The sequence below is a fragment of the Quercus suber genome, unplaced genomic scaffold (genome assembly GCF_002906115.3).
Source record: "Quercus suber isolate HL8 unplaced genomic scaffold, Cork oak 2.0 scaffold_1110, whole genome shotgun sequence".
Classification (NCBI taxonomy): Eukaryota; Viridiplantae; Streptophyta; class Magnoliopsida; order Fagales; family Fagaceae; genus Quercus; species Quercus suber.
In genome coordinates, this window is record NW_027070515.1 from 70,134 (window position 1) to 96,704 (window position 26,571).

Sequence of the window (26,571 nt, forward strand, 5' to 3'; positions counted from 1 at the left end):
ATGTTTCTAGATTGTTAAACTACTTAGCCCCACAATGTTGCTAAGTAGACTTTTGCTTGTATTTTCTATGGACCAATTCCCATGTCCTCTTTTCTCCAGCTGGCTCTTTGACCATGAGGATGGAGATGGTCCTGGCCAGAAGTTTCTTTTGGTTTTGGCCCTTTTGGGTAACAAAACTGCTTCCACTTTTTCAGGAAAAGAAAAAGAAGTTGAACCACGTCTGTCACCAACCAGAGCACAAAATCAACAGTTGCATAAGTTTACCTTGTGTGTAATTCGGCCTTCACGAAATATGGACTTGGGTTGTCCACAGCTTTGGAAATTCAAGAAGTTTATAACGTTCACAGCGAGCTGGGTCCAAATCTGGACTTGGGGTTGTCCACAGCTTTGGAAATTCAAGAAGTCTATAATGTTTTTAGCCCAGCTGTTTTAGAGTTGTATTGCTCCTATTCTTATTAGGCCTTTTACAATGTGTTCAAACTCCAAACATACAATGAGAAAACAACAGATAGTCATGTAGTAATGTAGGCTACGTTTAGGACCAGCAAGTATCTCCTACAATAGTGTCTTTCTATTGATAATTATCTTATATATCGAATATATACATTATTTCTCTTATAATATGTGAGCTCCACAATCCTCCATTAATAATTAGAATCCTATATGATTGTTGAGCTCATATATTGTAAGAGAGATAATACATGTATTCAATGCGTAAATATATTTTATTTCTCAAAAAACGTAGAGTTCAAGTCTCACTTCTCAAAGTAATAGAGAGAAGATATATCTCCTATGCTCATTCCATGTCACAGGCTGTAGGGTTTAATGCTTAGTTCCATACTTCAATTGTGGTTGTAGACTTGTAGTGGCCCACTACTAGTGAGAGCCTAATATGCTTGATTTGGTGTCCATTTAATGGTCTTTTTGGCCATGGCTTTTTTAGGTCCACTAAGAACAAGGACGTCGTTGACAAAACTATTAATTTGATCTTCTTCTAGTTTTTTCGATAGTCAATTATCAAATTNAATAAGATTGAGATTTTGCGAGATGCCACCTCAGCTTCACCCACCTTCGCCGCCGGGCAATCTCCGCCGCCTCGACTCCAAAATCTGGCGAGCCTGTGCCGGCACCTCCGTCCAAATCCCCATCGTTCATTCTAGGGTTTACTATTTCCCTCAAGGCCACGTGGAGCAATCCTCTCCTCCTCCGACTTTTCTCTCCCCTACCGTTCTCTCCAGGCCTCTCATTTCTTGCCGAATCTCCGCCGTTGATTTCCTCGCCGATCCGGTTACCGACGAGGTTTTCGCCAGGCTCCTCCTCCATCCTATTCACTCTCAACAGAGCTTCGTCGACTGCCCATCGGAGCCTTCTAGGAGCCGAAACGACGTCGCCGCCGCTGCGGGTGAGGATAAAATCTTGTCCTTCGCGAAGATTCTCACGCCGTCCGATGCCAACAACGGCGGCGGATTCTCCGTCCCGAGGTTCTGCGCCGACTCAATCTTTCCTCCGCTGAACTACCAGGCCGAGCCGCCGGTGCAGACCTTGTCCGTCACCGACGTTCACGGCGTGGTCTGGGAATTCCGCCACATCTATCGCGGAACTCCGAGGCGCCACTTGCTCACCACCGGCTGGAGCAAGTTCGTCAACCACAAGAAGCTCGTCGCCGGCGATTCCGTCGTGTTCATGAGGAACACGAGGGGCCAGATGTTCGTCGGTGTCCGGCGCGCCGTGCGGTTTAACAATGACTGCGCCGCCGCCAGGTGGAGCTCGCAGATAGGCGGCGGGACTACGAGGCTGAAGCCCGAGGACGATAATGCCTGTGCCAGAGACGGATTCTCGAGGATCGGGATGGGGAAGTTAACGGCAGAGGCGGTGGCGGAGGCGGCGGAGTTAGCGGCCCAGGGCTTACCATTCGAGGTGGTGTATTATCCGAGGGCCGGGTGGTCGGACTTTGTGTTGAAGGCAGAAGTGGTTGAAGAAGCCTTGAATGTGTTCTGGACCTCTGGGATGAAAGTGAAGATGGCAATGGAGACTGAGGATTCTTCCAGGATGACGTGGTTTCAGGGAACGGTTTCGGCTGCTGTTGTTCCGGATGGTGGGTCATGGCAGGGCTCTCCTTGGCGCATGCTTCAGGTATAATACATACATACACATACATTCATTTGTTACATTGTTTTTTGTACTTATGTGTGATTGGTTTGTTTCTGATTTTTATTCCAAAATTATTGAATATTGATAGAGGCTGTGCTGTGTTTAGAATAGTGTGATTTAATGTCCTTTGTGGTCTGCCCGCCTACACCATTGGCGTATTGGTCCGACGAAAATGAGCAATAATCATGGAGTGGGCCATAGGTTCAAATCTATCATACCTATCGAAAAAAAAAAAAAAAAAAAAAAAAATGGAACCCATTTTGTTTTAGGGGGAATTATCAATTATGCAGTCGTTGTATGCTGATTTCAGAAATCTTTTTTTTTTTTTTTTTGGGGGGGGAGGTGGGGATATTTTTATTGATGAGGATTAAATTGCTTTTGTGTTTGGATATTTGACAACGATGGGCTGTTTTTGAATCTTCCAATGCAATGGCGGAGGATAAAATAAAATATTTATTGTTAATTGCACATTTCCTGTTTACCTTATGATTTATGTTTGATGTGAATAGACGTTGTAAGGGAATGAGACTGTTTACATCCTATAGAGTTCTCTTTTCCTAGAATGAAGCTGATTGGAGTTATTTTTGCATTAGCTGCAGTCAAGATTAGTTTATAGGTCCTGGATGAGCATTACAAGGTCAAACAGTCGTTATAATTATGATCTAGATTTGGGGATGTATTAAGTCTTTATACATGCATATACATTTGTGCTTCTGTGTGTGCTTGTGTGAACACTGTATAACTATATTTTTGAGCTGTTTGTGTGCGATATTATTATATCTTGCTGATTACCTTTTGAGATTTGGAAGTTTGCAAGCTTTGTTGCACTTTTACAAACCTAACAATATTGGTAGATTAAACATACACTTGTAGTGTTTATGCTTGACATTTATATGCTCTGATTATCTGAATTTATGCTTCTGATTTATAAACTATACAATGAAAGTGAACTAATGTTGATGGGGGTATTCCTTTGCTGCCAAAGTTTGGTTTTTAGAATGGTTTATGATGCTGCTAGTGTCTCTGCAAAAGTTTCTTTGGTGCTTAGTGAATGGTCAAGAGCTTTGGCATCCTGCCAGATTAGATGACTTAGTTATGGTGCAGGGAAAGACTTAATGAGATTCAACTGGTGGGGAAGGATAAGGCAGAATGGTTGACACCTACAAATAAGGTGTTTAGTTGTAGTGTGAAAAGATCCTGTGTTGTTTGGTGGAGGCTGGTTTGGTCTCCTAAAGCTATTTCCAAGCATGCTTTTCTATGTTGACTAGCTCTGAAAAATAGGCTTTCCACTAGGCAATGGCTTGCTGGTTGGGGATATAAAGGAGATTTGTTATGTGATTTTTTTTGTAGAAGTAGAATTGAGCTATTGAACATATTTTATTTCTGTGCTCGTTCTCTAATTGGATATGGTGTGCTGTTTTAAAATTTTCTTCTCAACAGAAGAATTGGAAGTTGGCTTGAGGAGATTCATTGAGCTGTGAAAGAGCTTAAAAGGAAAAGTTTTCAAAAGTTGATTGGGAGGGTGGCATGGGTTGCTGTGTTAAACCGTATATGGATGAAGCATAATGCTAGAATTCATACAAACAGTGCTTGTTCTGAATGTGAAATTCTTAAAGATATTTAAGAAGGATGTTAGATACAAGTTAACAGTGAGTAAAGTTTTCTAGTGCTCTATTCAGAATAAGTGTCTTTGTAGCTTATGGAGAATTCCTTTTTCTGTTTTTGATAGGGGGTAGTTTGTTTTAGCTTGTTTCTGGTTTCCAGATTGTTCTCTTCGTAGCTTTTTTTCTGCTCTGTTTTTTGATGAATGAATTTTGCTTATTCATTAAAAAAAATGTTGATAAGGATACTGGCAACTTGCTTCTTTGCTTTATGCTGTGAAACTTGGTTTCAGCAGTATAATTGTCTTTCTAAGTTAATAATATGGGTATGTGTGTCTGTATTTAGTTACTTATATAAAAAAAAAAAAAAAGGTGTATTTAGTATGGTTGTGGTGACATGTAGATTATGACTTTTGATATACCTCTTACTCTCTTAGAATTATTGAGATAATATTGTAATACTACAACAAATCACAAAATTTCTTACCTGCTTTACGTATTGACTCATTCAGTTTCTGTAATCCTTTCTCTATATTATAGGTCACATGGGATGAACCTGAAGTTCTGCATAATGCCAAGAGAGTGAGTCCTTGGCAAGTTGAGGTTCTTTCACCAACAGCACCTGTCCACACTGCATTACCCCCCACAAAGAAATTCAGAACCCCTCAGAGCGCTGGTCAGCTAACTGAGGGAGAGGGTGATCTTTTCTTTCCTTTCTCAGGATATACTAATTCAACAATGGGACACATGAGCCAAACATTGTTGAATTATAACAATTTTCCTGCTAGCATGCAGGGAGCCAGGCAAAATCTATTCAGCAAATCCAGTTTATCCAACTTCATATGTGAAAACAGTATGTGCATTGATAATTCCTTTGGCAACAACATGGTGCCAAAGTTGAAAAGTGTGTCTACTGAGCTGAATATTGGAAGTTCACAGTCTGAAAACTTATCTCCTGATAGCCAGAGTAGTATGCACTCCTCCTTTGGAACTGAATTCGTTGGAACCCAATACTGCAGCTCACCAAAAGTTGGTACCGGGTCCTTTCAGTTGTTTGGTAAGATTATTCATACCAATCAGCCTGTTGAAAGTGGGTTCGATGACATTGGTTGTGCAGAAGATGATGGCAGTAAAGGGTACAATGAAACTGATGATGTAAACAACCCACTAGATCATTCTTTGAATTACACAAAACTGCTTGACAGGCTTGATGTTCAATGCCAGAGAGCCTCAGCTGTTGGGGCATGTAATTTGTGAACTAGTGGTTGCATCTATGTCATGCAGATAAATAGCTGTACAGGTACGCTATTTGCACACTGGACTTGACTAACCTGTAGGTTCACATTTGAAATCAATTGGTGCTAGTACCCAAAGAAATTTTGTACAATTAGTTGTAGTATCAATCTTCTCTAGTTTTGTACATGTCCTTTTGTGACAGCAGGTACATGTGGGTTGTTACTAACTTAGTGTCATAATAGGGCTACTAATAATTGTCCATTTTAAATATTTTACTCGGTGTTTATAATTTGAATATTCTATCACTTACTTCTGGCACTACGTGTTACAGAATATGCTTTCCATACTATGCCCATCTAGAGCCTGAATTTTGTGCAACAGAATACTGTAATTGCTTAGTGAAACTGTCTGAATACAAATTCATTTCCAATGTTACATACTTAAGAAGTTAAATTGAGTGTCTTGTTCAATGCACAGAAACTCAGGTTCATTTTAATTTATGGTATATAGATGGATATTATGAATTACTAAACAGTGGAAATATCATGCAATAAAGTCATTACCAGCTACCTGTTTGAAGTCCAAAAAAGTTGGCTACTCCTTCCAGAACTTAAAATTGTCTTGGCTTGTCCTTAAAACATTTTAGAAACTAGCATGTAAGAAATTTGACTGATACTTTAGTGTGAGGATCATAAAGTACAGCTGTTGAAGCCTTACTGATGATTGGCTTTGAGGTTAGTTTATCCTTTGATCCAAATTAGAGTGATAAACTAAATGTTGGAGCTCATAGGTTTTAGAACTCTCATAAATATGTTTGGGTTCATCAAAAACAAAAAAAGAAGGTTTGGGTTAGAAAATTCACTTTCAAATAATAAGTAAATCTCCTTTACCCCTTTTATATATATATATTAAATTTTGGTGTGTTGAGTTTAAAAGTTGACACATAAGTTGGTAAAGCCTATGTAGTAAAATTTGCAATATCCATAGCATTACTCAACGGTTTTGGTGACCTATATTTTTTTTTCCCTCTTTACTGCAGGTACTTAAGGCAGGCAGGAGGAAGCTGATTACCATTTGACTCTTCCAGTGGTCACTTCATTATGTTGGTTTATTTTAGTTTTGCTTTGTTGGGAACTTGAAACTGTGGTAGACTTGGTTTTGGTTGTTTAACTCAAGGGTTAGATGTCAGTGTGAGAGATGTTATGCAATATATCTAATTGTGGTAGTTTGCCGTATTTGTGGTTATTTGGTCTTATATGGTTGTGAATGGTAGGGATTAAAGCCTACTATTCCTTAACAAAATGCATTCGAGAGTAATTCACATTTCAGTCATGTGAATATCATTTCATTAGGCAAATATGTCATGTCAATGCATCCAGAGTAGATCTGCTTGCGCTTAATAGGAACGTGTTTTCTTTCTCGTTACTGTCTACCACATAGTATTTGCATGTTCTGGAATGGAAGCTGTTTTCAAAATTGTTATTCTGGAGGACATGGTTTACTGGATCTGTAAGTCGCCATGCGATGGTTTTGAGGAATCACCAATTATTTGACAATTCATAAATCATAACGCTACTTATTAAATTGGATAAACTAATCATATGACTCATTTAATAGGCCATATGATTTAAAATACATATGGATGGTTGTTTGAATCACCGCATAGTGGATTTTGGATGCATTTTCCTTTAAACCAATCTAAATTAACTTTTTCATTGATAAAGTATTGAGAAGAGGGCAAATACGCATTGCTTGGGTAGTTGGGAGGACTGTTTTGAATCATGATTTGTAGAAAATTGTGTTGGGAATTATTAAAACTTCGAGAGAGCCAGAGCCAATTCAACCCGATATTTGGCAGGAATGGAGTAGAGAAAAGGGGGAACAATTAATAAAACTTTGTGTAATTCCATATAAGTAATTTATTTCGATTTGTTGGTAACTACTTTCTCACTCTTAAGCATGCGTTGCTTTCTCTCTCTATCTCTTTGTTGAATGGTTGCAACTTGATTTACGATGAACAAGTCATAAATGAAATACAAAGTTTAATCAAGTGCTTTGTTTTAGTTACTACTGCATACCTTTGTTGCGATTGTGACTCCATAATTATAAGTATTTGTGGGGTGTGGAGGGTAAGAGCCGAGATTCAAGTTTCCAGAAAGAAGCTTCATACACATATACGCTTAGATTAGATTAGAGTAAAATTTCTATCTTGTATACAAATAATAATAAAATAAAAGAAAAAAAGAAAGAAAAAGAAGCTTTGTTTCGGTTAAAAAAAAAAGAGTAATAGAATGAATAGTGCATGGATGAAAGGCCTAGACAAGGATATTGGGTCGTGGGCCATACTCGAGGCCGTCAAAGATCCTGACGACAGACAAGTTTTAGTGAAGGTAAGTTAGCTATTGGGCCGAGGAAGAGGCCTGGTCATAATAAACAGGTGACGTTGTCCGAGGAGCCTCCTTTCCTTGGACAACAGAGTGGAAGCCTGAAGTTTGACCACCCATCAAGTACTTGCCCAACCGTGCTTAGTAGGATAAGCTTCAGAGAGAAGTGAGTCAACAGAGAATTGAGAAATATCTGGAAAGAAAGCTGCTACCATTGCATTGAATGCTTTGCATCTAACCAACTAACTGCATTAATGTGGAGGTGATACTTGAACAGTGATTTATAACCTCACAGCTACCCACAAAAATTTTAGGAAAGTGCTGATGGGACAAGTATCAGGGAGATTAACAATTTGATTTACACGTGGACGGCTAAGATGAAAGAAGGAAATGAGATAGAAGAGGAGGATTCCATTACAAGGGGGATCATCAGAAAACCAAAAAAGAAATTACTGTGTAACCAAGAATTTGAATATTTGTATAAGTCTAAGAGAAATATATAAGAACATACCATCCTCGGGCTTGACCAAGGAGCATTTTTCTTTTCAAACTATTTGTCTTATTCATTTTGACACCAACTAGCCTACTGTGATCTATACTTTAACTCATTGAAAGTTTATTAATAAGCTCACTCTCTAACAAATTTATTGTTTTGGGCTTATTGGGCCACTGTCCAAATCTCTTAGGCTATGGATCAAAACGTGTCCTTACAAATAGCATGGAAACATAAAGGCCTTAAGATTGAAATAAGTTCATAGTTTGGAACTTTAATTGAAAAAATTGAAAACCTAAGACCTAATATGAAACATGATATAAACTTAGGGTCTTTTATATAATTTTTAGTAAAAAAAATAGACTAATATAAATGATTATTAAATTACACATAATAATTTGATATTTGATAGAATTATTTACAAGCATAGACAATCCAATCTCAAATCTATACATGTATATCATAAAAAACAAATTTTTGATGGAGACTCAATTAGCTGAAGACAAAGGTAAAGTAGTCTAGGATAAGTGTGGTTTTGAGGAAGGTTGAGAATTGCCAAGAGAAGGATTAAGTGGTGGACTTTTATTGGCTTGGATGTATAGGTAGGATCTTTGTATTGTGTATGCATCCAAAAATGTTGTTCATATTGACTTGTTGGATAACAAAGGCAATCCCTGTTCAATAACTTTTGTATATGGGCACCCTGAACAATCCAAAAGGGAGGAAGTATGGAATACTCTTCGACATCTGCATGTTAGTTAAGTTCAGGAGCAAACCTATAATTACCATGGTATGCATAATTCTCCCTTTCATCTGCATTATGATCCATAGACCTGTGTAATTCATGAATGATTAATTCTCTATTTCTCTCTATGTGCTTGCAGCTTGAATGTATTAGGCTATATTTGATGACTAGATTTCAAGCAAACAGAGAAATGATTATGAAGGTGGAATTTGAGTTGTGTCCTAAAATAAGGAAGAGGCTGTACAAGGAGAAGTTGGCATGCAGCAAGTGGATAGCATGTTGGGCTGGTCGTACGAAGTTTGAAGTGAAGAATGGGCTAGAGAGTTTCATTGTGGACTTGGAAGAGAAGAAGTGTAGCTGTAGGAAGTGGGACATACTTGGCATGCCATGTTGCCATGCCATTTCTTGTATATTTTTCAGCAGAGAAGATGCTGAAAAGTATGTCAACGCTTGCTACAAAAGGACTACTTACATTGATTGCTATGCACCCATTATAGAGCCCATCAATGGCCAGAATATGTGGAGACCTAGTGGACTACCACCTGTGCAACCCCCTATCAAGAGGAGACCTCCTGGTAGGCCTAAGAAGAAGAGGGCACTAGAGCCTGATGAACCTAGAAGTCACAGAAAAAATAGAGGTCTAGGCATCTCAAAACAATGCAAGAGCTGTGGGAAATTAGGACACAACAAGAGGAGCTGCAAGGGAGAAGTAGGAGGGAACTCTTCCTTGCCTGGGAGTGCATCCCAAGCCAGTAGGACCACAAGTGCACCTCCACCCCCCACTGATAACCAATCCAATCCAAGACCAACAAGACAGAGGAAGAGAGGTGCAGTCACTAAAAGATAGCAAGCTGAAGCAGGACCTTTTTTTTGTTGTGCTATATGTTGAAAGCACTCTTCATATGTTTATGTAACTGCTAGAACAATTGGCATTTTGGTATACTTATATGATGGCTGACTAAGTCTTTTTTTTGTATGAATGTGCTTGGTAGACTTTGTCCTACATTTTGTAATTATTGTGGTACACCCAAAACAGTCATTGGTGTTAAATATTTTGTAATTATTTTGATTATTGGTAATATTGTGATGATTCAGCTTCCATTATTCAGATTTGCTGGTTTTTAGCTTTAATTTTTAAAAGGGTTAAACTCATGTCTTTTGGATGAAGCTTGAGTGTATTACATAGTCTATGCAGGTAATATTCAGTTTAATGTGCTGGAAAGTTTGGTGATTATGCAGGTGTGGTGAGCATTGGAGTTTAATGTGCTGGGCAGTAGCCAGTTTTAGAGGTTAATGATGTTAAATGATGTTTTATGCAGTGTGCTGGGCAGTTGCCAGTGTATTATGCAGGCTATGTATGTTTTATGCAGTGTGCTGGGCAGTGGCCAATGTATTACATAGTCTATGTATGTTTTATGCAGTTTAATGTGTAATGAATGTAGTTTTATGCAGTTTTATGATGTATGTTTTATGCAGTTTAATGATGTATGGATTAATGAATGTAAATTATGCAGTTTAATAAATGTAAGTCAATCAATGTGGGCATTGGAGTTCCAGTTTATGTAGTTTAGTAAATTATGTAATGAATTATGCAGTTTAGTAAATTATGCAGTTTAGTTTTGAGAGATGCTAAATATTTTGCATAACCCTTTGAAGGCACTGTTCAAATTATGCAGTTTATGCCATCTGATGTTTCTGCAGTTTAGTTTAGTATATTATGTAGTTTATGCCATCTGATGTTTGTGCAATCAGCTCCATTTTCTTGCTTGGCAGACTCAAATTGCAGTGTCAAATTGCACAGTTAATATGAAATTGCTGTCTCCAATCAAAATTTTGTTATAACCCTTTTAAGGCACTATTCAAACTGCACAAACACTTCACAACAATGTAATAGATTGGTACACAAATCACATATTAATTAAAACTACCATATTCCATTGCAAAAGTCTTGGATTACAAAGATAATTACACCAAAAATCAGGCCTTCTCCCACTAGTACATACCAACACAAATTATGGCATTTTTTCACTAATACATACCAACACATGCCAACACCAAAATTCAGGCCTTTTTCCACTAATACCTACCCACCTAATGACCCATTCCCCCCCCACCTATTTAGCCAACCAAAAGAAGCACCATACAGAGTAGCATCCCACTTATCACCAGAGACAGCCCTAGGCAAATGAGCAGCCTCTTCTCTCTCTTCCTGTAGCCTACAATGGCAGCTTCAAGGGTCAAAATCGGTTGCCTCTGCTCCGGAATCAGCACCTTGCCACGCTCGCAGATTTCATCATCACGCCACTAAAAAAATTTACACTTGCGTCCAACCTGACACCCAAGGGGCAGATAAAACCCATCATATCTTCAACCAAAATCATGAAAAACAAGAACAAATAGTATTAGCACAATATTCCAACACTTGTATTAGCAAAATACAAGAAAACCAAATTTATATTGTCAGCTGAGAAAACCAATTTTTAATTTTTTTTTAATTTTTTATTTATTTAAGAAAAGAAGAAATTTAAAAACCCAGAAACTATATAGAAATTTATAAATTTAAAAACCCAGAAACTATATAGAAATTTAAAAACAAGAAATTTAAAAACGTTACACGAAACGACCTTACCCAGAACAAATTTTAAAACCCAGAAACTATATAGAAATTTAAAAACATTACACAAAACGACCTTACCCAGAAAAAATATTAAAACCCAGAAAAAATTTTAAAACCCAAACAAAATCACTATCTTACCCAGTAATTTGGACACCCGTAGAACCTTCTTCTAGGGTTGTCAGGTGTCCACGAAACGACCAAAACGGGTTTCTCTGAGCAGAAGCATCGGGTTGGGCCCCTTTTCCTCAAGCTTCCACTTGACGACATCGAGCTTGAATCCATGGAAAGCAGTTGATTTGAAGATGGTTTTCTGCTGTGTGGTGAGCGAGGAGCTGATGAGCAAGGAGTGAGGAGCTGAGGAACTTCAATTTGTGTTGTGACTGATGAGCGAGGAGCTAAGGAAATTTGGGGGTTAGGGATTTCTATTTGGTATTGGCGTGATTTGGGGTTTTATTTGGGTTAGGGAGGTTAGGGAGGGTCACGTGAGGGACACGTGACTACTAAGGGCGGGGAGTAACTAACAGTGACCATCCAGGTTACTGTAGCTATTATTTTATCATTTTTTATCAATTCCGTTTACTACGTCAACAAAATCCGTTTATGATGTAACGGGAGGGACAAAAATGGAGCCCGTTTTTCAGGATAGGGACTAAAAGCGGTAAAAATAAAACTTAGGGACTAAAACAGAAATAGCCTTAAAATGTAGGGATTAAAATGTGCTTTTCGCCTTGTTTTTATTATTTAAAATAATCCACAAGAAGGCACAGGCCCAAGACGAGTAAGTTCTCTGGATGCAGAGATGTAACATCTACAATCTTTTCTTAAAGATAAGGCAAAGGAAAAAGCTCAAAGCATATTCGTCCAAACAATGGACGAGCTTTAGCCTTAAACGTGTTAGTCCAACCCATGGACGAGGAAATGCGCATATTAATAATCCATTGGATAAGGACACCAGCTAAAACAATCCAGTATTTGGACGAGTAAGAGTTGGGCCTTAAACTTTATGGACAATACAAAATCAGCTACCAGGTCTAAGGATGAGTAAAGCTGAGAAAACCATTACCATTCACAAAAACGAGTTATACTTATAAAAACTTAGTGGTGAAAAATATTGAACATGTATACTCATATTTTGGACGAGCCAAGATTAAGATCAGTATCTGGGATACCAAAAAAAAAAAAAAAAACATTTGTCCATGCAACATGTTTAATAAGTAAAAGAAAAAATGAAGGAAATAAATATTCATTCATTCGTCAAAGGGTGGACAACCTACGTCCAAAAACCCAAGTAAAAGCAAATTGTTTGTAAGCTCGTTCTAAAACCATGGACGAGATAAATGTACTTGAGTTACATTCAATGGTTCAAAACAACGAACCGAATAAAATAAAAAGAAAAAATACAAAGAAAGATGAACTTATAAAAGCTTCGTCTTCACTAGGGGGCATCAGTATTAAGGTCGTCCTGGTTTGGCTTGGTGGTGGCATCATCTTTAATGTTGACGTTTTCTGAGCTCGTCTAAAGGAAAGAGCTTGTAGCAGCACCAAGGTTGAGTTTGATGGAGCTAAAGTCAACTTTAGGGAAATTTTCTATAGCATCCATCCTGAAATCTTCAAACTCAGTTGCGTAGTTGTGGTCCAGCAAGTCAGTGAATTGCTTGGACGCCTTGAACTCTGCAACCGCATCTCCTTTTGCTTTTTCAAGAAGGGTACTCAACTCGTCATTCCTCTTTTAGAGGTGATAAGGCGAGTACCTTCTCTACGATGTCAGTCTTTAGCTCCTCAACATGGTTTTACAAGTCCTTAGCTTCTTCCTTGGCCTTGGCCGCCACCTCAGCCCACCTCTTGCACTCGTCCCTTACCTCTTGGACTCTCATCTCCAACAAGATCCTCATCTTGTCCAACTCTGTGGCCTGCCTGGATGCTGCAATAAATTTTGACATTCCCTATAAAAAGGCAAATGACAAAAATGATGGTTAGATGAGAAAAGTATATTGTAACAAAGACGAAGCAAAAATGAAATTACATACCTTAAAAAGATCATGAACACCGGAGTGTTGAAAGTCCTTCAAGGACATGTCATAGCATACAACTATATCCTCGTTAGACACAACCTTCTCAAAACATTCCTAGGCTAAGTCTTCATTTTCAATGAGATTCATGGGGATCCTTTGAGAAGGCTGGGACGAGGCAGGTGTAGTAGTCTTAGACGAAGGAGTTTTGGATAGGGTGACCTCAACTGGGGTAGACAAGTCCATGTCAAAAATTTGGACGGATAGTTGAGACGTGGAAGGATTAGGCTGGACGACTCTTGCCTTGGATGAACCATGCTTAGCCTTTTTCCCTTGACGATTGGGAAGATTTCCCAAGTCAAGGTTCTTGGACAAAGACTTCCTTTTGTCCCTAGCGGAAGGACGAGCTTGGGACTGGGTCTCAGGACGGCTCCCCTTGTCCATAGCTTCATTTTCCTTGTTTTCTTTCATAGTTGTCGTCCCTGAAAGATGATTAAATGAAAATTAAAATTAAACCAAAACAGTATAACATATATAAATTTTTGTGAAGTTTAAACTTACGTCTACGAACTGTAACCTCGTGTGCGATAGTTTCGTCCGATGGTTCAGGACCAAGTCCCCACTTGGTAAGACGTCTAAGGGTGACCAAGGAATGGAAATCCCTATGAAGGTGTAGACGAGCCCCATGGACGTGGTCACGGTGGAACTTGCTCAAAGAAGGATGTCCTACAGCTGTAAAACAATAAATAGACAAAGGTTAGACATATATAATAATAATAATAATAATAATAATAAAAGAAAAGAGAAAGAGAAAAAGGGGAGGGGCATACCTTCAAGAAGAAGATTCCTTAAGTCCCTAGCATAAGGGGCAAAAGTGTCCCTGCCAACATCCACAGTGTTCCCAGCCTAGAAACCGGAGACGAAGAAAAACTCTGTCTTCCAGTTTCTGTCAGACGAGGCTAAGGACTTTATTAGCCTACAGTTTGTACCCCTAGCTGTAAATTGATAAAAGCCTAGGGATTGGCTGCTTTTTGAGGGTTTATAGCAGAAGAGGAACTCGTCTACAGTAAGAGGACGGTTCCTTCCAAATTCTTTCCTCCACAAAATTTGCATAAAGATAACTAATCTCTATGTATTGGGATTAAATTGACACATTGCTAAACCTAACCTAATAAGTAATTCCCTAGCAAAAGCGTTTAAAGGTAATCTAAACCCACCTAAAAAATAAGATTCATAGACGCCTATCCCAAAACGGGGGTTACAGCACCATTCTCCACGGATGGCTAACTTGGGATTAAGCTCGTCTAGAATTTGGTACCATATCCTAAGGTTATTGAGTCTTTGTTCATTGGTTTTAGAGTTGACGCCTACTGCACAACTGTAAATTGTTTCCTCCTCATCCAAAGGGCTAGACGGAAGGGCACTCATCGAGGTGCCAGCCTGAGACCTAAAGGTTGCCCTCTTCCTAAGTTGCTCTTGTAAAACCTCTACAGGGACTCCAAGGACGCCAGAAGTGTACCCCTCGTCCGCGGTATTCCCCCCACTACTACTACTACCAGTGCTACTACTAGAACCACTGTAACTAGTGGTGTCGTGATACTTGTCTATAGTGTTATCTATACTATTACTAGATGAGGAAATGACATTTTCAGACATTTTGAGGAAAACTTATGCAAAACCTAAAGACGAGAAAGGAAAGAATACTTGGCTTTAGACGGAAAAGGACTATGGACACAGAGAAACCTCTAGACAAAGCTCTAGACGAGAAGTGTCAGGAAAGAAAATTTCAAAAATGTAAAGGGTAACAGAGGAATTCCACTATTTATAGGCAGCGGACTTTAGCATCAGAAACGACACAACCAACCAAAAGCTGCCACGTGGCATGCGCCTCGAAAAAATGAATTGATGTGACCAGTCACCAATAGGATCATGACACGTGGCATAAATAATTGCTGACTTAAATACAAATACGTACGTCTAAAGAACGACGATAGGATACACATTTCTCTAGACAACCCATGGAAAAGGGGACAATTGATGGTGTACTATAAAATTAACTCCAAATTCGTCCATGATGGTCGTCCAAGACAAGAATGGAAAAACGACCTCATGTAAAGTGCTCGTCCAGATAAGGTCGTCCATCCAAAAAGTTACTTGGACGACCTCTATATGTCCCAAAGCATGTCTCTCTTTATATATGCTTTGGATAACCTCCAGGTTCTTATTGCGGAACATAAGTAAAAATCAAGGTTCATCACTACAAAATGCTCCCAATGACGGTTATGGAAAATAAGACCAGAAAATATAACTTCCATGGCAATTATAGGGGTTAGCTCCGAATCTTTCGACCCCCACAAATGTGAGGGAAGTTACGAGACAAATAACCGCTTCCATAGCATTATATAAGCACTTATCCCCGACAAAAAAAGTAAGTTTTTTTTCCCTTTTACACGAGTTCCAGAAATTTGGAATTACAAATTTCAAAGAGAGAAACTAACTTTATCATCGGAGGGTCTGTGGCCGATCAACCCTGGTCTCCTTTGATTCTTTGTTTTCCTTTTTCAGACCCTCCAAATCATTCAAGTCCGAAACATCTAGTCTATTGATTTTCCGAGCATCATCATTGTCCATGCCTTTTTCCATTCAGGTTATCTTTCCAAAACTCTCAACCATACTTTTATTACTTTAATTCCTAAGATAAGTTTTCCTAAGGAGATCACCCATTTTAGACCTATAAGTCTTTGCAATGTAGTTTATAAAATAATTTCCAAGTTGCTTGTGAATAGACTGAAACCTTTCATGGATGAACTTATCACCCCTTTCCAAAATGCTTTTATTAGAGGCAGATCCATTATTGATAATATCTTGTTGGCTCATGAAATTCTTGATATGTTGGGGAAGAAAAAGGGTAGGAAGCACGGTTTTGGTGTTTTAAAAATTGATATGAGCAAAGCCTACGATAGGGTTAATTGGGTTTTCCTAAAAGCTGTCCTGTTGTCCATGAAGTTTACCCCTAGTTAGGTAAATTGGATTCTAGAATGTGTCTCCACTGTTCATTATACTCTACTAGTGAATGGCAGCATCACCCAATCATTTAAACCTGCTAAAGGATTAAGACAAGGAGGCCCTTTATCCCATTATCTTTTCCTTATGTGTGCAAATATTTTGTCTCTTGCTTTAATTAAAGCTGAGAATAATAGGGAAATTCAGAGGGTGAGGCTGGGTAGAAATGGGGTTTCTTTTACTCATTTGTTGTTTGCTAATGATTCACTGCTATTTTTCAGAAGAGACAACAAATCTCTGGCAAACATTCAGCATATCTTAAGGTGGTATTGTTCTATATCACATCAATGTGTTAACCTTGCCAAGTCTGACATTTTTTGTTCCCCAAACATCTCTTGAAAGGACCAGGAAGCCTTAGCAGCATCTTTACAGGTGAATTTAGTGCAGGCCCCTAGCAAATACTTAGGCATGAATTTCATGTTTAGAGGTAAGAGGATAGTTGACTTCCAATTTTTAGTAGATAGATTTCATTCTAAACTGCAAGGGTGGAAAGCCAAATTGTTGTCCCAAGCTAGCAAAACCACCTTCATTTCTTCTGTCCTACAGTCAATGCCCCTTTATGTTTTCTCTTGTTTTAGGGTGCCTGAGACTATTTGCAACAAGCTTGATTCCATCTCTAGGGCCTTTTGGTGGGGTCATGAACTTGGAGTGAGAAAACTACATCTACTAGGCTAAGAGTATGGGGGGTCTGGGGCTTAAGAAGTTTAGCTAGATAAACTAGGCTATGGTGGCCAAACAATTTTGGAGGATAAGTCATAATCCCAATTCTTTAATGGCAAGAGCTATTAAAGCTAAGTATTTTCCTAGGTGTTCAATCCATGAGTGCACCCTTAAACCTCATCATTCATGGATTTGGAGAGGCATTGTTAATTATAAAAACGCCAAGCTCAAAGAGGGTAGGTGGTGGATTGGTAAAGGTTTTGATATTCCCCTAACTCATCAGGCTTGGTATACTTGTCCTTCTCAAAACCTTGATAATTCTAATCTCTCAACTAAAACTGTGGTTGACCTTATTAACCACAGCAATGGCACTTGGAAACCTGATCTAGTTAGGAGCATATACCCTTACCCAATCAGTGAGGATATCATGAGCAATCCCATCTCAAGAACTGGATCAGTTTTGGATAAATTGTTTTGGAAGTATTCAAAGTCAGGGGTTTTTAAGGTAAGAAATGCCTATAAGTTGCTTCAGGATGATACCCATCTATCTGTTTCAAACCACCATAATTCTACCTCCATCCCAGCAAATATTTGGTATCTCATTTGGAAGGTGAAACTCCCTTTGAAGATTGGGAATTTTATTTGGAAGCTTATGCATAACAATCTCCCCACTTTCCAGACCTTTACAGAGAGAGGCATTAAAAACACTAGTACCTGCTCTTTATGCAATTTCTAATGAGGAATGCACATCACATCTTTTCTTGTATTGTTCCTTTACTAAAGCTATGTGGCATGGTACCACATTGGCTATTCAAACCTCAGAACTAAGGAACATATCTGTTCAGAATTGGATTAGGAACTTACTTAACAAACATAAGAGGTTGGATGAGGTTTCAATGCAATACTTGCAAAGTATCTTCACTACTTTGTGAACTTTGTGGAATCACAGGAACAAGGTGGTTCATGAGGGCATACAACCTAATCCAAACATAGTTATTAGTCATGTTTTGTATTTAGCTAATCAGGCTACTAATATGCCAATCCATCAGTTTTGGGCACCTATGCTTTCTGATGTAAACAATACTCTTATGTAACTTTGTTTTATGTTTCAATGGTATCAAAAAAAAAAAAAAAAAACATATACAGATAATATTATAAATACTCAAATCAAATCTCATACTTTTTTTTAGGGAGCTACAACATATGACGTCAACTCCTAATAATAGCTCTTTTATTATCAGAGCAAGACACCAGTAAGTTTTTTGTGTAGGCGAGGATTGAACTCCAGATCTCTTATTCAACCATCAGAGACTTTACCAATTGATCTAACTGAAACCTACAAATCAAATCTTGTACTTATTTGTTTATTTGCAAACACATTATTTTATTTGAGGTGAACACTCCCTAATAAGTGTAAATAAATGACAACATAATTATAAAAAGTAAATCTAGGTTGAACATGATCTAAACAAAAAATTATAATAATAATAATAATAATAATAAAAATTATAAGAGGGTTTTTTTTTTTTTTTTTTTTGCTGAATAAGAGGGTTGTTGATAACCAATAAAATGATATGGGCAATAAAGATTATTGGTACAAATATTTTAAGATATTATTATATTCATAATTATGGAGTCACCATGAAATTCTTTCGATTTTATTTTTTGCCTTTGATGGAATTCTTTGGAGGTATAGAAATCATTAGAAAGTAGTAATTGGTTTCATTTTCGTTTTCATAAAGTAAAAACGGGGGGAGAAAACGGACATAAAAGAAGACACTGGAAGCTTATCAAAAAAAAAAAGAAAAAAAAGAAGAGAAGACGGTGGAGCTGTATTTATTTAACACCGGAAACCAAACGAGCACGACGAGTGTATTGTTTGTAGTTCACCAACCCCAACCCCAAACCCAAAGCTCATTTCATTTTTCTGAGAAATAATCAAAAAGCAAANTTGGAAGTCTCTTATTTTCATTAATCAGCATACATGAATTCAAATCATTATCGTGTTTTAGTTATTTTACTGATATAATTTGTAAACATTTTATCTTTTCCTTACCCAGACAAATGATTTAGAGGAGGCAGGTGAGAATGATGTACAAACATCAGAAAGTGGAGCAGATCAACAACATTTATCCAGTTTAACAACCCTCATAAAAGTTTACAAGGAAGCCATTCTTGCTGGAGATGAAAAGATTATATCTGATATTGAGGCTAGGATACATGTAATAGAAAATGAGAAAAATGAATTGGTCCAGAATGTATTAACTTTATCTACAGAAATTACTTCTGGGAAGGAGAAATATATCCGCCTACAGGCAGATTTTGAAAATTTTAGGAAAAGATCGGAGAAGGAGAGACTTACCATAAGGTCTGATGCCCAAGGAGAAGTTATTGAGAGTCTCTTGCCCATGGTGGACAATTTTGAGAGAGCCAAGCAGCAGCTTAAACTAGAAACAGAAAAGGAACAAAAGATTGATGCAAGTTATCAGGGTATATACAAGCAATTTGTGGAGATAATGAGAAACTTACGTGTGGCTGTTGTAGCCACAGTAGGAAAGCCATTTGATCCCTCTGTAAGTGAAAGCTTTTGCTACTTAAATCAGTTTCATGTTCTCTGTTAAGTATTTATGTTGTCTTTTTGCTTGCTTGTTCATTCTGGTGAACTTTCCTTAGTGTCATGGATTTTGACATTCACTCCTTACAGAAATCTGAGATGTGCGAGCTTTTTTTTTTTTAGTGAGTGCCAAACTTGTAGGATTTTATTGTTAATGTCATGAGAGGGGTTGAAAGTTCTTGCCCCAGATGTGTTGGGAATTAGGGATGAAAAATTCAAACCACGAGGTTGAGGGCTTGAGTGACAAGATACAGAAACAAGGTTCAACATGTCTGTTTGCTAATTTTTTTTGTTGTTAGTTTTTTTTTATTTTTTTGGCTGAATAATAATACAATTTCATTAAGACAAGAAAGGATACAGGGATAAAAGAATAAAAGATTACAAAATTGTTCAACCGTGAATAGAATCATGCAACTCCATTAAGCAGGCATAAGTACCCTGGCTTGGGTTGGCTTAAGAGAGATTATGCTCTGGAGTTGCTGGTTCGTAACTTTATTCTAAGCTAGATATAGAGTACACACTGAGAATCCAACATGGAATTTTCTCATGGTCAATTCCTTAGGGATTTATTTAATTTTGATTGGCTTGTTAGGGTCCTGTAGTTTGATTGAATTCATAGTGTAGCTATTCTCATCAAACTGCAAGAGCAGCTTACAAAATGATGGGTAGCCTTCCCACTACCAAATTCCTCTCCTACAAAGCTAGGACCTCCGCTTACTTGAATAGGGTGAGTTACCATTAGTCTGTGATCTCTCATTCTCCCTCCCTGTAGGGCCAAAACTTAGCATTCTTCAGATCACATGGCTTGATTGAATTCCATGTGCAATTTTTTTTTTCCTTTATTTTTTTGATAAGTAATTCCCAGTGCATTCCCTTTGTCAAATATATATATAAAATAATCAAGAAGTGTCGAATAGAGTTTGGCATCGACTCAGACACCTTTTTACTTTAGGGGGAAAAATAAGAACAAAAGTAGGTTGTCCTCTTAATCATATCATTCTCATATATTGAAAAATCAATTTTGATTCTTATTGCTTTAATTTCGTTGTTGTAAGGTGATTATACTACTCTTAACCTGGTAGTTTTCCAAATCATGAACCCAAAATAAGACTGTTTTCAAAGGATGACTGACGCAGTAATTAATGCTTGTAATTTGGAGCAGTCGTTACTATTTGAATTGATATGCAACTTGACAAATCACCTAAACATGCTATCTAATTTTATCTATTGGCTTCCCTTTCTTTCTTTTTTGGTTATAGCTGCATGAAGCCATTGCACGTGAGGAGTCTCAAGAGTTCAAGGAAGGGGTTGTGATTCAAGAATTCCGTCGGGGGTTTCTGCTTGGGGATCGGCTTTTAAGACCAGCTATGGTTAAAGTTTCTGCAGGGCCTGGTAGAAAGAAAGCCCCTGTGGCCACTGAGAAATCCACCGAGCACCCTGCAACAGCTGCAGGGATAGATGAACGATAGTTTTTTAGACAAGATCAAATTGTACCAGTATATCCACTTTTTTTATAAGCCAGCCTGATCTTTCCATCGGCTTGTGAAGCTTTTTTGAACATTGTTATATTATACTATTCTTATGCCAACACAGATGTAGTCCTTGGCATCCAGGCTTTACAAGTTAGTTTTGATTTGCCACATCCAGGTACTTTACATTTGTTTTCAGAAGGCGCTAATGACTCAATTTGTATCTTCGAGAACATTCATGTGTTGACCTATTATTCTTTATAGGAAAATTTTAATTCACCCTTTCCCATTTTGTTTGTGCTGCCAGCTTTGCTAAAACATTCCATACTTCTCTCAACCTTAGTATCATATGGACTTTGAATGTGCTCTCTTCATTTTAGTGTTGACCTATCAAATGGACAAAATGTTCCCGTGGCTTCAATTTTAAGGTGCTCATCCACTTGGAGTAGTAAAGGAAATCTTTTGGGGCAAGGTGGGGAAGAAAGAGAAGATGAACATGTGAGTTAAAACCATTCTTTTTGTTTAGGCAATAGGATGGTGAACGGTAGAAGAGTTAGTGCCAAAACATGGCCACCGTCTCAGTGTGCAAGCAAGAGAATGGCTCGGACCATTTTCATTCTCAAAACTGGGTCAAAGGAAAAACGTCTGTCACTCTCCCTTTCGCTGCCTAGTAGTTATTTTAAGTATACATTATCTAGGGCATCTACATTTATAAAGTTAGGCAGGGGTCCTAACAAAGCTCATCACTGTAGGAGCCGATTCCTGCATCCCTGAAGAGACATGGTCTGTAGGGGCATGCGACCATAAACATTCTCTGTTATTAGGGGGCTAATTCAGCTCTTTTAAGTGTAGTCCGCTGATACAACAATCAGGCACATCTGGCAATTGTATGATGAATTCAACCAGCACCACCCAAAATACCAGCAATGCATGTGAAATGTTTTAAATCAGCAGTGATCCCAAACCTATTCTCCATCAAAACTAATTATTTCCGTGCCTCTTCTGCTAGACCATCATGAGCACAAGCTGAAGGAAGTGCAGAAAAGGTATGGTCAGGTGCAATTCCCATTAACTCCATTTGTTTAAATAAGGCAATGGCATCCTTGTCCATTCCATGAATCAAATAAGCAGAGATCATAGAGTTCCATAGAGCACCATCTTCTACAACTCCAGAGTCAAACACTGATTTGGCCTCCACAATGCTACTGCACTTGGCGTACATGCCAATTAAAGCACTTGCAAGAGAACTGTTCGAATCATCAACAAACTGATTCTTTATGATGTAGCCATGTAGTTCTCTCCCAACTCTAAGAGCTCCCATATCACCACAGGCAGGTAGAAGAATAAAAAATGTAATTGAGCTAGGTTTGAGGCCTTCTAGCAGCATCTCATTGAAAAGTTGAAGAGCCTCTTCTAGCTGTGCATTACTGACGTGGCCAGCAATCAAAATATTCAAACAAATTGTGTTTCTGTTCTCTAATCTCCTGAATACTTGAGTTGCCAAATCCATATTATGGCATTTCATGTACATGTCAATCAAGGCACTCGAAACATAGATATTAGACTCAAACCCATTCCTCAATGCATATCCATGGATTTCCTTCCCTTGTTTCAATAAATTTAGATCAGCACAAGCTGCAAGAGCACCAGTGGTTGTGACAGCATTTGGACTAGTTGCCATGAGCACCTGATTAAGAAAGCAACCATTGGATTGCATGATCTGGAACAATTTCAGAGCTTCATAACTAAGTCCAGATTGTTGAAAGCCAGATATCAAAACATTAAAAGATACTATATCTGGCTTCAAGCCCATCCGGATCATCTCATACAGCATATCATATGTCTCTTTCATTTGCCCATTTCTTGCATTCCCAGCAAGTAGTGTGTTGTAAGTTATCACATCAGGTCTTAAGCCATCCTTTTTCATCAATCTAAGAAGCTCTAACGCCTCCTTCATTTTTCTCTCATTCAAATAAGCTGCAATCATCTCATTCCACATAGCAGTGTTCTTGTTCTCCACCTTGACAAAAACTTTTTCTGCATAATCAATCCTACCACATTTGGCATACATATCAATTAACGATCCTTCCACATGAACATTTCTACAAAGCTCACATTTCAGAGCATATCCATGAACAGCCCTGCCTAAATTCAGATCCTTTAAGCCTGCACAGGCTGGTAGGATACTCGCAATTGTAACAGAATTTGGATCCTCAGGAAAACATAACATATTACTGAATGCATCCAAAGCATCTTTAAAATATCCATTTTGAACGCACCCAGAGATGATTCCATTCCAAGAATTAACCCTCGGCTTGAGCCCTTTTTCTTGCATCTCTTCCAAAGTTAAAAGGCCCAAAGCAATCTGTCCATTCCTTGCCAAGCCGTATACAAGTGCATTCCAAGAAATCAAATCAGGATTCACTCCATTTAACTGCATGGAATGAAAAATCTCCATTGCCTCATCCAAATAGCCTTCATCCATGCAAGCCGAAATAAGGGCAGTCCATGAAACTACATCTCGTTCCTTCATCGAATCAAATACATTTCTTGATAGCCTCAAATCAGCACAATTTGCATACAAATCAATAAGTGCATTTCCGACATAAACATCCGACTCCAATTCCTTCCTAATCACATAACCATGAATCATTTTACCACTCCTAAACATTTCCATTGCGGAACATGCTTTAAGAATTGTGGGCACCAAGTATTTATTAGGGAGCATACCCTCATCAATCATTGATCCAAACACTGAAAAAAGTTCTTTCCATTGCTCCAACCGACAAAACGCCCTTATCAAGGCTGCATAAGCAGATACTGTTCTTTCAGGAATATCATCAAATACCTTGAGTGCAATTTTTAGAGACTCCTTATTCTTTGAGTACAAAATGGTTAGCTTGTTTCCAATCAAACTATTAGATTCAAAAGCGTTCAGCTTCAAAGCTTGAGCATGGACTTGTCTTATATCAGACAAGCAGTCAGTGTTCAGTAGAGAAAGACAGTGAGCAATGTCAGTGCCATTGATTTCTGAGCTTGAATTAACATGGTTGGTGGTTCTGTTGGCGATTGAAGTAAGATGGGCTTGTGGGTATCTTTGGTTTAAGTCGGTCGTGGCCGTTGGAGGTTGAAGTTTGGAAGTGGGTGTGTGGTGGTGGAAGATGTTGAGCTTATGACTACGAGAGAATGAAATGTCAGGGATGGACTTAGAAGGAAGCAAACTATTCTGTAGAATTGACATGGTAAAGAAAGACATTTTAACACAAACTCAAGTTTCAGTGACTGCCTATATGGTTCCGGCAGTGCTTGTGATGAGAGAGAGAGAGAGAGAGTTCCCGCGGCCTAAAATGCTTAAGCTGTGGGGGGAAAGGTTAAACTGGTTAGTGGTTTTAGGAGGAAATTCCAATAACCCCAGTTAACTATTAATAAAATCATCCTAGTATTTCACAAAAAAAATAAATTTAAAAAAAATCATCTAAATATGCTTTTAATCATATATCTTATATAATGAATCTTGTAATGTAATTAGTTTAAATAATATACATGGATAATTTTATAAATCATCATGTAATGAGTTAAATTTTTTTTTTTCTAAACTAATTTAGAAGAAACTTTATTCAGACTGTGTTATTTAAGAAGAAAAAATGTTTTAGTTTAAAACAAAGCGGTTTTTATTTTATTATCAAGTTTCTCTAAGCTTAGGTTAAAACCAAAAAAAAAATTGTGAGGGTACCGAGATATCAGATTTATTTAAAACCTTTTCTTTTTGTTTGGGGGGTGGGTGGGAAGATATTAAAAGTTGTAGGCCCCGTTTGGTACGCCATTTCAAACAACATTTTTTAGTTTTTAAACAACATTTCACGCATTTCAACACACTTTTTCATCCACACGTATTTCAAAAAACAATAAACAACAATTTTCAAACTACTCTACCAAACACCCCCGTAACCTCTGAGCTTTGCCTATTTGTACTTTTGGCTGGGTTAAGAGAGGAAAGCAATAGGGCAGCTCGCGCTATTGCAAAGTGGACCGAGTAACAATGTTACAGATTGTTTAATGGTGTTTTTCTAACTTCTTAGTAGTATGAAGGCTGTTTGCTGTAATTGTTCTTAATGATCTTCCATTTAGAACCAGTTTTCTAAACATAAAATGTTACCAAAGGGAAAATAATGAAAATCAATTGTATTGTTCCAAACTGACAAGTTTATGACATAAAAAACATTCAGTTGAATAATGGCCTTTGGAAGGCACCGATTTCTTCTTCACTTGTTTCTAAATTTTACATGGAAGGTCAGAAATTGGGAAAGCCCACTTATTTTAAATAAATTTTGTAAAAAAGCTGATTTATACATCATGGCTTTCACGATACCACAAATTTATATACAACTGGAGTATAATAAATCTCCCAATTCCAAGCCTCTAGAAGCTCTAAAGTCAATATCTTCAATGCATAAAATGATCACTTTGTTATTTTTCCCCCTCGCTACTATTGAAGCTCCAATCCTAACCCATCGGGACATACCAAGACTCAGAATTTTGATCCCTCTCTCATTCAAAGCTGCCTTTTTCTGTTCTGCAATGCCCCATTTATGCCACAGTTAGATTACATAATCCACAAAACCAGAACTTCAAGTACCATGTAGTAAGAATGCATGTATAAGCACACCAATCTTTTATGTACAAACTCGTCAATCAGAAAGGGCCGTCATAGAAAATAGAGCTATCGTATAGCAATACCAAACCATCAACTCTGTTGGCTTCTCTTTGCAATTATTTGAAAAATGAAAATAATATTTAATAGATTCATGCCTTGTAATGCAATGCAAACTCAATGGCTCCAAACTTCAAGGAATTAAGAAACACTCTCTGAGCTTTCTATCTTTCAGGAAAGAAAGACGAAACAAAATTTATAAGCTATGGAAATAAGAAGATGCAAGGGTATTCAAAAATATAAGGAATTACAACTTACAAGTATAGCAATCTGGATCCTATAGGACACCTTTCTCTAATTTCTCCCTTTACTTTTAAATTTAATTGTCTCCTGTGTCATATACTCTGCAGAACTAATCATCTCAACGAGATGAACAAATGATCAGTAGGTCAAGTACACTGCAAGAAGACTCAGGTATTTTTTCTTCTTCCTCTTCTTTTTAATTATTTAATTCTTTTTTATGAATAAGCTAAATTTTAATCAATAAACATAAGAAATCAACAAGCAGCAAGCTGCACAGAACCCCATTACAACAACTGGACAACCAGACCAACTAACAAAACAATAGAGCAACTACTCCTTATCAAAAATAGAAAAAAGGAAACCTCCACAAGCTACATAAAACTCAGTTCATAATGGTATTTCTCACATTCTTCCACTAAGTCAACCTAAACCTCACATCTTGACTAATAACATGAATGATTTCAGCCTCTGAGATCTGAATCTGCCATCGTGAGTCCTTATATTTCAATCAAGCCAGATGTAAAGCACTGCAACCCAGGCCAATTTCCCAATCAGCTTCTGAAAAATCTTTCCTT

The 26,571-nt window shown here is 37.8% G+C and overlaps 3 protein-coding genes across 3 annotated transcripts; 2 read left to right on the top strand and 1 right to left on the bottom strand.

Annotated features, from left to right (window-relative positions):
- The first annotated feature begins 1,031 nt into the window (after window positions 1-1,031).
- Window positions 1,032-6,233, top strand: LOC136065743 (auxin response factor 17-like). Its single transcript, XM_065769307.1, has 3 exons — window positions 1,032-2,133; window positions 4,293-5,052; window positions 6,028-6,233. Exons 1-2 carry the CDS (start codon window positions 1,048-1,050, stop codon window positions 5,007-5,009), a joined length of 1,803 nt encoding a protein of 600 aa, XP_065625379.1. The 5' UTR covers window positions 1,032-1,047; the 3' UTR covers window positions 5,010-5,052; window positions 6,028-6,233.
- Window positions 6,234-18,998: 12,765 nt separating this feature from the next.
- On the top strand, window positions 18,999-21,331 carry LOC112023249 (uncharacterized; the record flags this gene model as incomplete). The annotated part of the gene is made up of 2 exons (XM_065769309.1): window positions 18,999-19,532; window positions 20,833-21,331. Coding segments are annotated over 2 exons (744 nt in total), but the record flags the coding sequence as incomplete, so codon positions are not given.
- LOC136065742 (pentatricopeptide repeat-containing protein At5g55740, chloroplastic-like) lies at window positions 20,967-24,447 on the bottom strand. Its single transcript, XM_065769306.1, has one exon. The coding sequence runs from the start codon at window positions 24,296-24,298 to the stop codon at window positions 22,028-22,030; it is 2,271 nt and encodes a 756-aa protein (XP_065625378.1). The 5' UTR covers window positions 24,299-24,447; the 3' UTR covers window positions 20,967-22,027.
- Between the last annotated feature and the right edge of the window lie 2,124 nt (window positions 24,448-26,571).

What these genes read in the sequence shown, in the direction of transcription:
- LOC136065742 (XM_065769306.1), bottom strand. Translation starts at nt 24,298, where the DNA reads ATGTCTTTCTTTACCATGTCAATTCTACAGAATAGTTTGCTTCCTTCT.
- LOC136065743 (XM_065769307.1), top strand. Translation starts at nt 1,048, where the DNA reads ATGCCACCTCAGCTTCACCCACCTTCGCCGCCGGGCAATCTCCGCCGC. An exon ending in CTCCTTGGCGCATGCTTCAG is followed by an intron (nt 2,134 to 4,292) that starts GTATAATACATA and finishes TCTATATTATAG; the next exon opens with GTCACATGGGATGAACCTGA.